Source organism: Cavia porcellus, unplaced genomic scaffold (assembly GCF_034190915.1).
Source record: "Cavia porcellus strain 051 isolate PalLab524CR breed Dunkin Hartley unplaced genomic scaffold, mCavPor4.1 scaffold_27, whole genome shotgun sequence".
Lineage (NCBI taxonomy): Eukaryota > Metazoa > Chordata > Mammalia > Rodentia > Caviidae > Cavia > Cavia porcellus.
Window position 1 is genome coordinate 47,086,584 of NW_026947510.1, and position 14,009 is coordinate 47,100,592.

At 34.1% G+C, this 14,009-nt stretch overlaps 1 protein-coding gene across 29 annotated transcripts in view; it reads right to left on the reverse strand.

The window, feature by feature from the left end:
• C2cd5 (C2 calcium dependent domain containing 5) overlaps nt 1-14,009 on the reverse strand; it is a 92,468-nt gene that overhangs the window by 43,989 nt on the left and 34,470 nt on the right. For 11 of the 29 annotated variants that reach the window (XM_063238371.1, XM_063238369.1, XM_063238363.1 and 8 more), the window contains 2 exons: nt 12,848-12,933; nt 6,265-6,373 (listed from right to left, as the gene is read on the reverse strand). In XM_063238371.1, the coding sequence (XP_063094441.1) occupies nt 6,265-6,373; nt 12,848-12,933 (195 nt within the window). Of the gene's footprint in view, nt 1-3,699; nt 3,766-6,264; nt 6,374-12,255; nt 12,289-12,847; nt 12,934-14,009 lie in introns of all 29 variants that reach the window. The other 18 variants (XM_063238355.1, XM_063238353.1, XM_063238349.1 and 15 more) reach the window with 3 other exon arrangements.

Consider the following 14,009-nt stretch of genomic DNA (forward strand, 5'->3'; position numbering starts at 1 on the left):
ATGATGACTGCACACCTCCCTAACCGGCCTCCAAGTTTCGTATGTTGTTGTCTGATAGTCAATCACCTAAGGAAATGGGACCATGGACTACTTGTGTTATTGGTAAGTAGTCTTATTCCTGGCATATCACATTCAAGACCTGTAAATGCCACATCCTCTACCTACTGGTAAAATTTACCTTGCTTTCTCAAAGTCTCTCAGTCACCGAGACTGAAACATAACAAGTAAGATGGAAAAAGGCAATACTTATTTGAACAAACTCTCAGATGCAAGGAATCCCTTCTTCCTATTCTATAAGAATATCTGCTCTCAGTGTAGCTAATACAAACCTAGCAAAGCAGGAGAAAAGGAGATGGGGAAAAAGCTAACCTGCTCAAGACATTTTCTACTCTGCTGTTGGAGACCACTACAAAGCGGCTCTGAGCAAGATTTAAAATTAACTAACTGGCTTTCTACGTTTATCTGGTGAGTCTGTCCTAGGCCTCGGTCCCTTGCCTGCAACAGGAGCTGATTCATAGTAAGCGAACCTCTATGAATCACTGGTCCTGGCTGAGGCCTGTATGGCCTGTGAGTCCAGAGACACCTCAAAGGGCAAGGTAAAGCCACAGCTGTGGACACTTGGCTCCAACCCCAATTAACAAGATAAGAGACTGCAGCTGCAGAAATTACTCCAACTGTCTCACTTCTACCATGTCTTCATGATAAGACAGTTCTACTGAATTGACATGATTCATTATTTGGAGACGTCCTTGAAGTGACTCCCAAGGTCCTGCTCATGGCCTGCGCTTTCCTCAGTTTCCCCTTGTTGTTGTACCTAATAAAGTGGGTGGCCCAGAGAAGTCTCTGTCTTAGCCCGCGATGTCCTGAGCTCAGCTAAAGGGTTTCGACCCTCCTGGAGCCCTACAGTCATACCACTTTTCTCATTTTATTTAAGGCTCCATCGTACTTGTTTGGGAGATTGGCATCTAGGTCAGGACCCGATACTCTGTAGCAAAAAACTTAGTTATGAAGTAATTATGTAAATACCATGCAAAAAGTACCAACTAGCATAATGTTCTGCAAATGCTGTTAAGTTTTAGAACCACACACAAAGCACATACTAACATGGGTCTAAATACACTGCCTGAAATCTAAGTATATGTGAATGTCCTACACATCCTTCAAATCTGAGCTCAGGAATCACCACCTCCATAAGCTTCCCCAACACAAAGTTAATCATGCCTTCACAGTAAATCATTTAAAGTTTTCCTATCTTTCAAGAACATGAGTTTTAGCTGGGCATGGTGGTGCACATCTGTAATCCCAGCACTTGGGAAGCTGAAGTAAGAGGATCATTGTGAGTTCAAAACCAGCTTGGTGAGCTAGGCCAACCTGAATTGCATAGTAAGACCCTGACTCAAACAGAAAGAAAGAATATGAATTTCATTACAGCAGAAGAACTGGCAACCTTTGCCCTCAAATAGTTAGCAAACTATATGGCACAAAATAAATTCTGATACAGTCACTGGTATTCTGTATCGCTGAACTAGGATACACATAATTTGAGAAATGCTTCATTAGTATGTACTTACACAATGATGACTGCTACAACATCATTAGGAAATACAATCTTACTGAATTACTATCACATGTGACTCAACATTGACCAAAAAGTCATTATGCAGATCATCGCTACCCAGGCTCACGTAGTCCATGCAAGGGTTGTGTAATACATTTTCCTACATCGATTCACAGTTTACAGAATAATTATAAAGTATATTTAATATGGTATTCTTTTTTCCTTTTTTTGGGAAGGGTATTAAACTAATGATGTGTTATATATAATGTATGGTATCAGAAAAGCCAGGAAATGGTAACAGTAAACAATTCTAGAATTAATTAACAATTATAACAATTATTTTCTTAAGTCGCTTGCTGATTTTCTATGGTAATAAAAGAATAATTACTAAATACTTCCAAATTAAACAGAACACATAAATGTTTGATTATATTTCTGAAATATATCACATGCGCCTCAGAATTATCACGTTATTTTTCTAAACTAATCATCAAAATCAGCTTTATTTCAGAAGATGTACTAGCTATTAAAGGAAAGTCTAGTGCCTCAGTTAAAAGCATACTGCTAGAGAACATTAAGCCAAAGATTGTCATTGTTCTCTTACTTTTAACAATCTATAACATATCCGTATTTTTTCCTCATATACTTCCCACCTGACGTTATTTGAAATGATGGCAAGATATACTGCTTCTTCAACCATGTTTCTCCTTGCCAAACTTGTATAATTACAGGGGACAATGTCTTATGCCTGGGAGATTCAATTTTAGCCCTTCCCACCTTCCAACACTATTCGCTCTATCATCAGATCTACGGACTGTACATCAATCACACCCTGAAACCTCGGCCCTGACTAGATTCTACTTCCTGAATTATTAATGACCTGTTACGTCTTTTTTACATATCATTCTTTTCTCTTCACATTACCTTAAGCTGACCACGTTTTAAAAATACATTCTTTTATGAAATGAAACCAAAAGGCTATTCTTAAATTTCTCATTAAAAATCAATTCTAGAAATAGTAATTTTAGTTCTGAGTAATAGCATTATAATAAAAAGCCAGATTTAAAAACGATAATTTTCCAGTTGGTGAAAGTCTACAAACAACTGAAAGATTGGTCATAATCAGACTGACTACTAGATTGGATTTAGGTAAACCTGCATGATGAACGTGAGTTACTTTAGAGTCAAACATGCATTACTTACATCAGAACCTACAACGTGGACTCCTAAGAACAAAAGAGATTTACAATATTGAAAAGATTCTGGGATATTATCTAAAATGTTGAGCTCTTTGGTATTTTTGCTTGTGTTTAAAATATACTTTCTGACAACAAGGAATGAAAAATTTCTTTAGGCAAAGTATCAGATTTGACACTGAATTAAAATAATTCTATTATTTAACTTAATTCTAAAAAATAGCCAATGTTAAAACTGAAATACTTACATTAGTAAGAGAATATGCCTTATCAAAAAGAAAAACTAGTAGGTTTTGACCCTAAACCACATCATCAGCTGTAAAGTTCTCTCTTTAGAGTTATAAGCTGTATCAACATATATATTACTTAAAAAGAAAAACTATATTCTTATGTGGAAGAAGAAGGAGGAAAGCATACAGAAGCTGTCAACCCCTCCCAAGATCTGTTCCTGGCTATCAAATTTTAAACATTTAACAGAGTTACAAATAAAAAATACCAATCACTACATTTTAAAAGTATTTAATAGAACACTAAATATATTCTATTCAGATCTAAATATGTAGTTTAAAATACTTTATTTTAAAATTTATAAAGCTCATCATTCAATAGTTATCACACATTTAACAAATATTTGCCTATCACAAAGTTAATGCCTGTATCATTTACCTGATATAAAAAAAACTGTCCAAAATGTATAAATATAGTTTAGTTATCACCAAAGAAGTCACACATAACTTAAAGAATTTCTATGGTTTTGATTAATTCATAATAAATTTTTATATTTGTGTTTCCATGGAAACTACAAGTTATTACATAAATAGTGCAGAATGTATCTGTGTAAGTAAATTGACATTAAACCTATTTAAACTAGAACATTTCTAAAAACTTCACTGAGCTGCCATAATTTTTGTCAGCATATGTAGTACTGAATGACCATTAAAATACCTGAATTGAAACTATTCCAGTCTAGTAGTTTGTAAGATCTTGTGTTACCCATAATTCCGACAAAGGCTGAGTTCAAAACAGCAAATTAGTAGATCAGTTTTAGGTGCAGAATAGTAGAAATAAAACAAAACAACTACAAACAATAACAAAACTGACACCATTTGACGGGAACTGGAAAGACACAGACAGTAGAGTTAATAGAAACAGGAAAAGAGAAGAAGCATGCTATAGTAATCTGACATTAACTAGTCTAATCAATTACCTTCATTTTTAAAACCACCCCATTTGTTTTTACCCTACTTGCTTAATATTAAACAAAGAGAAATTCTAATAAAGAAAAACCTCAAAATAATAAACTAGAGTTACTAGGTGATAGTGGTTTTAAAAGGTGTTTTTTCCCTTTTATACTGAAAACAAACTAAAAATTCTCCATATTCACTAGAAAAAAAATAGCTGCAATATTAATTTGAGAATGCAAACAGTAGTTTTAACAGTGGCACATGCATCTCAATCAAAAGTTTCTCTCAGCAGAGTAACTCAGTGTTACAAAATTACCTCATCTTCATTTGTGGCAGATGCTAGTCCAGAGTTTCATTATGTGTTAACATTCAACTTTCCTCAACAGATTAAAATTTTTCATAAAAAAATTACATAAGGGCCTTGGAGATTAATATTCCTTTTTAGTGTATAAGACATATTTAAAAGAACCCAAGAATATGGTGTTTTAAATAAATATAATAGTGGAATTATTAGAATATATAGTTGATGTGTATACTGAAAAGAAAACTAAATAAAAATATAATTCATACATCACTAAAAGCATTTATATGTACATGCTCATAAATTTTAGGGACTAATAACTAAGGGTTTTTACATTAATTAAAAACTCTGAAAGGAGAGGAAAGGGGAAACTGGTAAGCTAATAATTATAACTTTGTGTAATAAATATTCCTGTTTTCTTCCCTGGAGCTGGATTCTTATATTTCTTACACAGAATAAACTGGTAAATCCCCATATTAGTATCTTAAATATAGCTTCCTACTTAATTTATTTAAGTAACATCTATTTGTTCTCTCAGACTTTACAGTTTATTCACAGTACATGGACAAGTAAATAAAATCAAAATGTTTTCAGTAAACAGAAGACATCACAATTGAATATATTCCTAAAACCATTTTTGAAAGTACCATATAAACAGATGCTATCGATTAAAATATCTGAGTCAATAATCCATAGAAAGACATGTAACTACCCTTAGGTCATCCAGTTCATATCGAGTATCTTAACTCAGTATTTCTTTCCACTTCACAAATAATCCAAATTCTTAAATGCAAAGATACAGAACTTGACAGTGTTCAAGGACACATTAAGGTGGCATCAGTCTTAATTTTCCTGGAAGTATTGCAGTATATACAGATAGAACAATGAAGAAAACATCTTAAATTCACCAGAAAAATAAGATATGGGGCAAAAATAAACTAAGAAGAAAAAAGAAAAGACTGGTGCTCAAAAGATGTGTTTGCTAAGCTTCAGAGTTAAATAAACCTGGCTAGGAACTGCTGCTGTAAAATCTCTGATTCAGAGTCTACAAGAATTCCATTGTGCTTTCGGTAATTAACTCACATACAATCAAACCACAGAGCATAAATTATATATTTAGAAAATTTTAAGTGGCAATGCTCTATAGTCTACAGTCTTAAAATCACTATCTGTAATGTTTTCCATGCAATCATTTCAAAACATTTTACTTTCCATAGCTGTCAATATAAGTGTCACAAAGAGATTAGTGACAAAGTTTTCAAAGACTATACAGGAACAGATCTCAAATAACAACATTAATAGAACTTTAGGTTTAAAGTATAACATCAAAATAAATGACTAGAGCAAAGAGATGAACTTCTAGTCAAAAAACAAATGTAAGAATCACATTCCATCTCAAAGTTTCTACCATTCATGAAGCTTATTGATTTAGAAAAATCATTAAGGTATTTCCAACCAAAGGGCCTAAAATTACTAGGACTTTTATGTTTATCAACTTTTATAATTCTGTATCCACCCTTTAAGGAAGTACTACTACCATTCTTACCCCCGGGATTAGTCTTTTTCTTGTTAACATTTAGATATTCTATACAATATTCAGAATTATGATTCTAAAAAGTGCTTCTTTTAGGAAAAAAGAAATTAATAATCTAGAAAAGGCTATTGTAAATAGAAATAATTAAGATCTTAAACCAAGACCATAACGGTCAAACTATAAATCTCCCTGGGTCAAAGAAAATGGTTAACTCAAAAATGATTTAAGGAATCCTTCCAAGTGACATCTTGACCAAAAATAAATCAAGTTCTGCTTATTTTGCATAGAAAAGCAACTAAAATATACCCTTATTTAGTTTGACTACTTTTAATTACGACAGCTGCAAACATTTTAAAGTAGTAGGTGCCAGGTTATATTCTTTTCGTTTCCCTTTCAAATATGCTTGACATATAAAGTACTGTAATAAACAGTCCTAATAAACACAACTTAAATAAAGGCAAACAGTAAAAACGAACTGTTAAAGAACATACCAGGATTGTGGATACGATCCAAAAGCTTCACAGAGCGTGCACTAACAACACCGCCCACATGCACAAGAAATCCAGGAGGAAATGCCGTCAAAGTAAAAAACGGAAATTCCTAGTACAAAGAAAAGGGGATAATGCAACTGACGTGAAGTATAAAAACAAAAACAAAAACCAAAAGCAAACCACATGTTAAAAAATTTGTCAAAAAGAAATGCACTTGACACCTTGAAATAAAAGGCTACCTATTTATTATATATTACATAGTTTCTGTAATTTTACTGCTGGAGTTCCAAATCCATTTCCCCATGTTTACAATGTCACACAAAAACTGAGAAAAACTGCTTTTCAGAGTTCAATTAGAGGTATTTGGGACAGAGTCTGCCTTCTTCCCGTCTTCCACCCTGATGCACCTGCAGGCGGGATGAGTGAACTGGCCAGTTACGTGTTTCTCTGTGAGAGGCCTCTTCACACACCCCCAAGGACGAGCTGCTGGCAAAGACTCCAGAGGCCTGGGGAAATGGAACTGGGGGACAGGCTGGACAGTGTGCAGTAAGAGGAAGGAGAGGCGATAAACACAAATGTCAAGTTGAGGTTGGGCACAGAATAACCATGTGGAATTACTTATCCTCCGTATTCCAACACCACCAGGAGAACAGGTACAAACACAAGGCCTCACATGTGTACTAAGCAAGTAGGTTTAGTACGTAATGAAAGTTAGGGAGGCAATACAATTCTACACATTTTTCCAAATTTCACTCTCCCTTTTCTCGTAAAGACATACAATTTAAAAGAGACAAGGAGAAGATCCCAAGAAAGAAATGAGAAAATAGTGAGAGAAAATTCACTGAAACACTATAGTCCCAAGAAGAAAGGGAAGCTCCTCGGGTTGCCCCAAATTACAGGCCCTGCACATGGTACCAAATGGATAAAAGTGAGAGGATCTGATAGCCAACCTGTCTGGCTACAAGATTGAGGTATTTCCCTAAAACAAAAGGCACTTACCAGTAGCCTCAACTATTTTGAACGTAACTGAGAGCTGGAAAAATAAGCAAAACAGGGCTCTCCACAGTCAGAAGAACTGTTATGGTTGCAAGTATGAAAGCTCATGCACTGAATTCATAAGAGTTCTCCACAGATGGTATTCATACTGTGGTATACAATACATACAGATACACATGAATTCTAAAGTACATCATCGTATCTTTGAGGCCACAGATTAAATGCAATAAATAAAAGCTGGGAGAGATACAGAATACTGCTCGAAGCTGGCACATATAAAAGCAGAATATTGCTGACTGGCTGCTTGAAGCATGGAGACTACAAACTCACAAAAGCGTAACTCACAAAGCATAGCAACTTGGAATCATTTAGCAAAAGGCAAACAATCCTTTACACCTCAGTAACTTGTGAAAGTAGAGTATAAAAAATGTGTAAAATATTTTATATTGAAATTCAAAACTTAGAAATAATCTTTAATAAGAGCAAGAGAAATCTATGTAATGTAAGAAAATAGTGAGACCCACTCTATGGAACTGTCCCTGATGGACTTGGCTGAGTAGTAGACAGAAAAGAGAAGAAATGAGAAGATGAAAGGGGAATCTATCATTTAAATGCATTAGAAAATGTTATCTAATAAGTCAAATGCATTAGAAGATGTATTTCTATCAGTCAAATGTATCCTTATTTCCAATTTTTTAAATACAAGCTTTACATGGGAGATGTCTGAATGAGCCTATTATTAAAAACTTGAGTATTTTTTCTACTAAGCTGTGTCTTCAAGGTTTTTTTTTTTTTTTCTTCAGTTTTAGGGACACTTCTATCATTTCCTCAGAATACCTTAGGCATGTGATCATCCCATAGAATACAAGAGCCCTTTACATTTGATCTTTATACTGTTAAATAAAATTTTTGTAAGCTACATGAAAAACTACTGTACTTCAAAAACTAACAAATGGGCTGGGGATTTAGCTCAGTGGCATAAGCGCCTGCCTTGCAAGCAGGCAGTCGTGAGTTCGATCCCTGGTACCGATAACAACAAAAAAGGAAAAAAAAAGTAACAAACGAAGTGAATTCACACACTGGAAAATATACACATAAAAATTTTAGGGAAGTATTTTAAAAATGAATCCACGTGACTTCTCTATTCAGTATTCTTGCTCTGTTTTGCTTTCTCTGTTTGTTTTGAAACAGGGTTGTGCTACGTAATCAACCCTGAGCTTGAACTCACGAGGCAACCATGGCCAGCCTCCAACTCATGATTCTCCTGCCTCTGCCTCCCAACGCTGTAATTACAGACATATTCAGGGTCTTTTACTCATCCCCACAAATTTCTGGAGACTCAATAAAGGAATGGAAGGGTAAGTAACACAGTAGAGCTGATCAGACAAAAAAAAAATCAGGGCTAGGTTTTTAGCTCAGTGGCATAAGCGCCTGCCTAGCAAGTACAGGGTCATGAGTTCGATTCCCAGTACCAAAAAAAAAAAAAAAAAGGTAGAAAAAAATTATATGGTAATAGTCACCCTACAAAGAGAAAGTCTGTTCTACTGACTCAAACACTATCTTACAACTTCCCAGTTCACTAATAATTCTTTCACCAGTTCCCTTTAAAACACAGAATTTAACCTACAGTAAATAAAAGTGTTAATCAAGTTTCCATCTCCAAACTATTCTTAATTAAAAGAATGACTGCTGCAATCAACAACAGAGTGCTTGTATCTGTCACCTCCACCACCATGACCAGGGATGCGGCCACATACTTAGTGTTGAAAACTGTGCCATACGGTCTTTCTCATACCCCCCAGAGATGTATTATCATCTCTACATCATTTTTTGGTTTTGCGGGGATTGTTTTTGTGAGTGTATATACCAGAAAATGAACTCATGAGCTCGCATTTGCCAGGCACACACTGCATGGCTGAGGTATATCCCCAGACTCAATCTCCATGTGTTAGATGAAAACAAAATCAAGGGTGCATTTTATTCCTAGGCTCTTCTTCAGCAATAAATCTTATCATTTGGTTCCCTTGTTAATTCTCATTTAAATATTAAAAAATTTATTTTAATATGTAATCTTATTATATCTGATGACTTAATAATTTTTTCCACTGAAAAGCACAGCTTAAGATCAGCCCAAGCACACCCCACTTTCAATGTCTAGTAGCCCAAGCACACCCCACTTTCAATGTCTAGATGTGTATTTTATAACTACAAAAGACATCTTCTCCACAAAGTCCTTATAATTAAAATACTTTTCAGCTGGGCATGGTAGTGCATGTAATCTCAGCATTAAGAAGGCTGACGCAGGAAGATTGCTGTGAGTTTGAGACCAGCCTGAATTACATGGCAAGACTTGGTCTCAAAAGAAAACGTATCCTTTCCTGTGTCCACAGATGGACTTTACTCGTTGATGCTATGACATAATCAGATACATGAGGCATGTAAATATTTAACAGTGTGTGCTTAAAGACAGACTAGTTGAAAAATCAATAGAACATAATGGAAGTATTATTTTCAAGACAGTATTTAAGAATTATTTAAAAGATATTCAAATGGCTTTTTGAATCAAAACTCTTATTATTCCAAGGAAAAAGTAAACTTTCTAGATATAAAATTCCAGGGGCACAACCTTCTCATCTCAGCTACCCTAGAGGCTGAGGCATGGAAACTGCCACGTTCAAGGCCAGCATGGGCAACTCAGGGAGACCTCCGCCCCTACCCCAAATAGTATAAACAGGGCTGGGATGAAGCTCAGTGGTAGAGCGCCTGGCTAACAGGTAGGGGCCCCTGGTTCAAACCACCAGTACCACGAAAGAAGCAACTCCACACCAGATTCTAACAATGATTCTAACAACTGACCTGTCTTCTAAAAAAGGTTCACAATTCATCACAAGTTTGCTTTTGTTTCAATGTATCCTGAACTACATTTCTGTGAGGAGGTATTTTAAAAGAAAGTAAAAATACTTTGGAAAAACTAGACTAAATGAACTAGGTCTAGTTTGTTTCTTTGTTTATTTTGAGACAAGGTCTCACTATGTAGTTTAGGCTGCCCTTGGACTCATTATGTAGTTGAGAATGGCCTCAAACTCATAGTAATCCTCCTGCCTCAGCCTCCCAAGTGCTGGCATTACAGGTGTGCACCACAATGGTTGGCTAGTTAACTAGGTTTCTTTACTGAAGAAAAAAGTACACCCCAAAATTTAAAAAGTAGCTTCATTTTTCTTTTCTGAATTTAAAACTAAGTACAACTTTTACTTCTGCATCTCATAAAATGCACATGTTGTCAACATCTTCTCAACTTAATTGTTAATCCTTTTGTGAGAGAAAAGAGTAACTTTACCTTTGAGAATTGCTAACTTCAGGAACCCATTAAATAAAACAAACTGGACAATTAAAGTTTCTCTTTGCATGAGGGAAAAAAATCCATAGGTAGCCAGGGATTTAGCTCAGAGGTATAAGTGCCTGCCTGGCGAGTGGGACGTTGCGAGTTCAACCCCCGGTACCAAAAAAACATAAAAATCCATAGGATTTATTAAGGGTGACTTAGCAAAGGACAGAAATACTTAAACATTTAAAAAGCATATTAAGTAAATCTCAATGACATGATCAAGTTGGCAGATTTAAGGCGTATCTGACTAAACATATAGGGGGAGAATCTGTCATAGTTCTATACAGCTTTTCCCAAAACAAAAGCCATTCTAATGGCAGCCATGGGTGAATGAGAGACCCAGAAATGACAACGTTTTTGTTATTTATTATGAACAGAATCATAATATAATCTCATAAACTTAAGTATCTGCTACTGCGTGTGGAGATGACAACAGTGCACTGCCATAGCTGTTACAAACTTAGGTTTTACAAAACTGTAAATAAAAATGATAGTTCTCAATATCTTTGCTTTCTATTCCATGCAGACTGTTTAGTAATGCACATCCAATGTGTTAATATACTCAATATCTTTGCAAGTTTAAAAACATATTTGAAAATAGAAATTTCATCCAAATTCAATCCAAAATGATTCTAATTTTTTTTCCCTCTGAAAGTGAAGTCATTTTTAAAAGTTCTTGGTATGGACAGTAAAATTATACCATACCATTAAGCAAAACCTCATTTATATCCAATTTCACGGTCAAGTTTTCTGCTGATGTGAAACCTACGATAGTAATTAGAAGAAATTATATTCCTAATGTTAGGGACACTGCAGGAAATATAAAAATAGGAGGGAGCAGAAACAAGAACATTCTAGTGTAAAATAATCACAAATGAACATACAACTTCACTCTGACCCTCTTCTCTTCCGTGTCTTCAGTCTTTTGCTATACTGGCTTTTAACAGATGACCTAGTTTAAGTGGGCCTTTGGGTGGCAGTAGTCGGTATGCATACAAGATGTGAGAGTAGCTAAAAAGTAACTTGCTGAACTGGATATAAAGTAAACAGCTCATCCCATTACTCTGCTTAGTTCAACTTGGCTCTCTTCAGCTTTTCTAATATGCAAAGTGTCTACATAGACACTTCCAGCAGAAGGAAAAAAGTGTAGAAAAAAACTATGATTTTAATACAATCTGAAAAAGGTATTCCCAAGTAACATACTCTAGAAAAGAAATACCTTTATTTTGTGAAATACATTCTTTTATAGGTGTTTACTATGTTTCACCTTTTTTTTCTTCCAAATGCTAGTGTAAAATGAAACATAAAAGAAAATTTTGTAAATGCTTATAGCTTCCAAATCAGACATACTGAAAGCTATGAAACTATGTATTAATATAACTGACATGGCACATAAAATCATGCACTGTATTAGCAGAAGAAATAAAAGAACATGAATGAACCTCACAGAACTATTAAATTAGAAAAAAGTGCAATATGAAACGAAAAAAAGCTGGCAACATTTGTTAAAAACTTAAAAAAAAAAGCTTAATGAAAGTAAATGATCAAGATTAAAACTAGAAAAGCTTCTACTACAAGAAATAGGATCTCACACATGTTCAGAAACATACCCGCCTTTTACAGAACCTATGAGGTGATCCTCCCTTAGCAATGAAGTTTATGAAAAGAGAGAGAAAGAGAGAGAAAAATCATCCCCAAACTATAACTACTCATTTTCCCACTCAACAAATATAACTAAATATTAAACATAATAATTAAAATAGAACTGCATTGATACTAATCTGTAGAATATAACTTTTTTATTTCTAAGAGTTGATCAATGATAAAAAGAACCCTGCCAAATAAACATACTAATACAATAAAGAATTATTTTTAATAAAATGCTATTAGAATATTTTTCTGCAAAAACAGGCATTTCCTTTTCTATATCACAGCTATAATGGAAACAGTAGAAATGCTCAATGGATGGTTTCAAAAAAATTTCTAATAGCAGACAAAACAAAAATAACTGTAGAATAATTCCAAACCAAAAGTAAATATTCATAAACAAATGACTTTGGTATCTTAAATATATTAGGAGCTCAAAATTGCAGCACCACAGATCCAATCAAAAATAGCTTATGAAAGTATGTAAGCACACGGAAATGTAAGATAATAAAACTATAGTAACTGCACAAAAAGAGATTATCAAGTCAGGCTTACCCTCTGTTCCAACGCTGACTGGGTCTGCTGCCTTAAAAGAGCTTTAAATGGCCCTCCTTCTTTCCCAGCACTGCCACTTCCCATTCCTAAAGAACACAGGCACAGAAACAAACAACAAAGCAGAACAGAAAAACCAACTATAGAAACAAAGTTTAACTGTATTCATCTTCATAAATAATCAAGAGTCAAAATATAAAATAATTCCCACATTAAGTATTTCAGGTGGTAACTAAAGTATTTATTTAATATAGCAACAAACTTTTCTGTTGAAGATGTCAAAGTTCTGATGCCAGCTAGTTTTACACTTGGTTCTTAAGAATTATAAGAAAAGTGATGCTATCTTTAAAAATATTCCACCTTTAAAAATTGAGTCTTCCAATAAAACTCAAAATAACTGTTATGATTTTAGCAAATTAAAAACACTAGAATAGAGCAATATTAAATGTTTAATTAAAAGCAAACATAAACATAAAAGCACTAACTGTGCTCACTTAAAATATCCGAAAATTCTCTAAAGTACATGATATTTAGATAATTTTCCAATGCAGCATATTTACATTCTGATAACTCCTCATTTCTAAACATAATACGACAAGACAGTGTTAATTTTATATTTTTCAACATGCATTCTAAACACTGACATAAACTGTTTGAATAAAAGGTAAAATTCAGAGACATGTAACAGATACATCACATATGTACATAGTTATGGATGAAAGAACTGTACTTTCCAAATTCTCAGATGTATTTAGTAAGGCACAATTTTAAATTTCTTCTCCTACCTTATTTTATTGGTTTGATAGTACCACTAGACCAAGTATGGTCCAAGAATCATAGAAAATGGAATGGATGAGAAGCTAATGCTCTACAGACTAGAATCAATTCCATCTTCTGAAACTGAAAATGAATACAGCCAAATTTGTTGCAATCACTTAAAAAGGAACTAATTTAATTTTACATTTTTAGCTGTTCTTGGATAAGGAAACAAAGGTTAGCATGTGTATAGTCCCATTCTGTTCTTTAAAAACAAATTTCTTCTTTTATGTAACCTAAACATTTTTAGAGACTGTACAATGCTAAACAGAAATAAAACTAAGTTCTTTATATGAAGCATATTAAAAGCCACAAAATAAAGTGTAAATTTGTAGTGATAAATAAAATA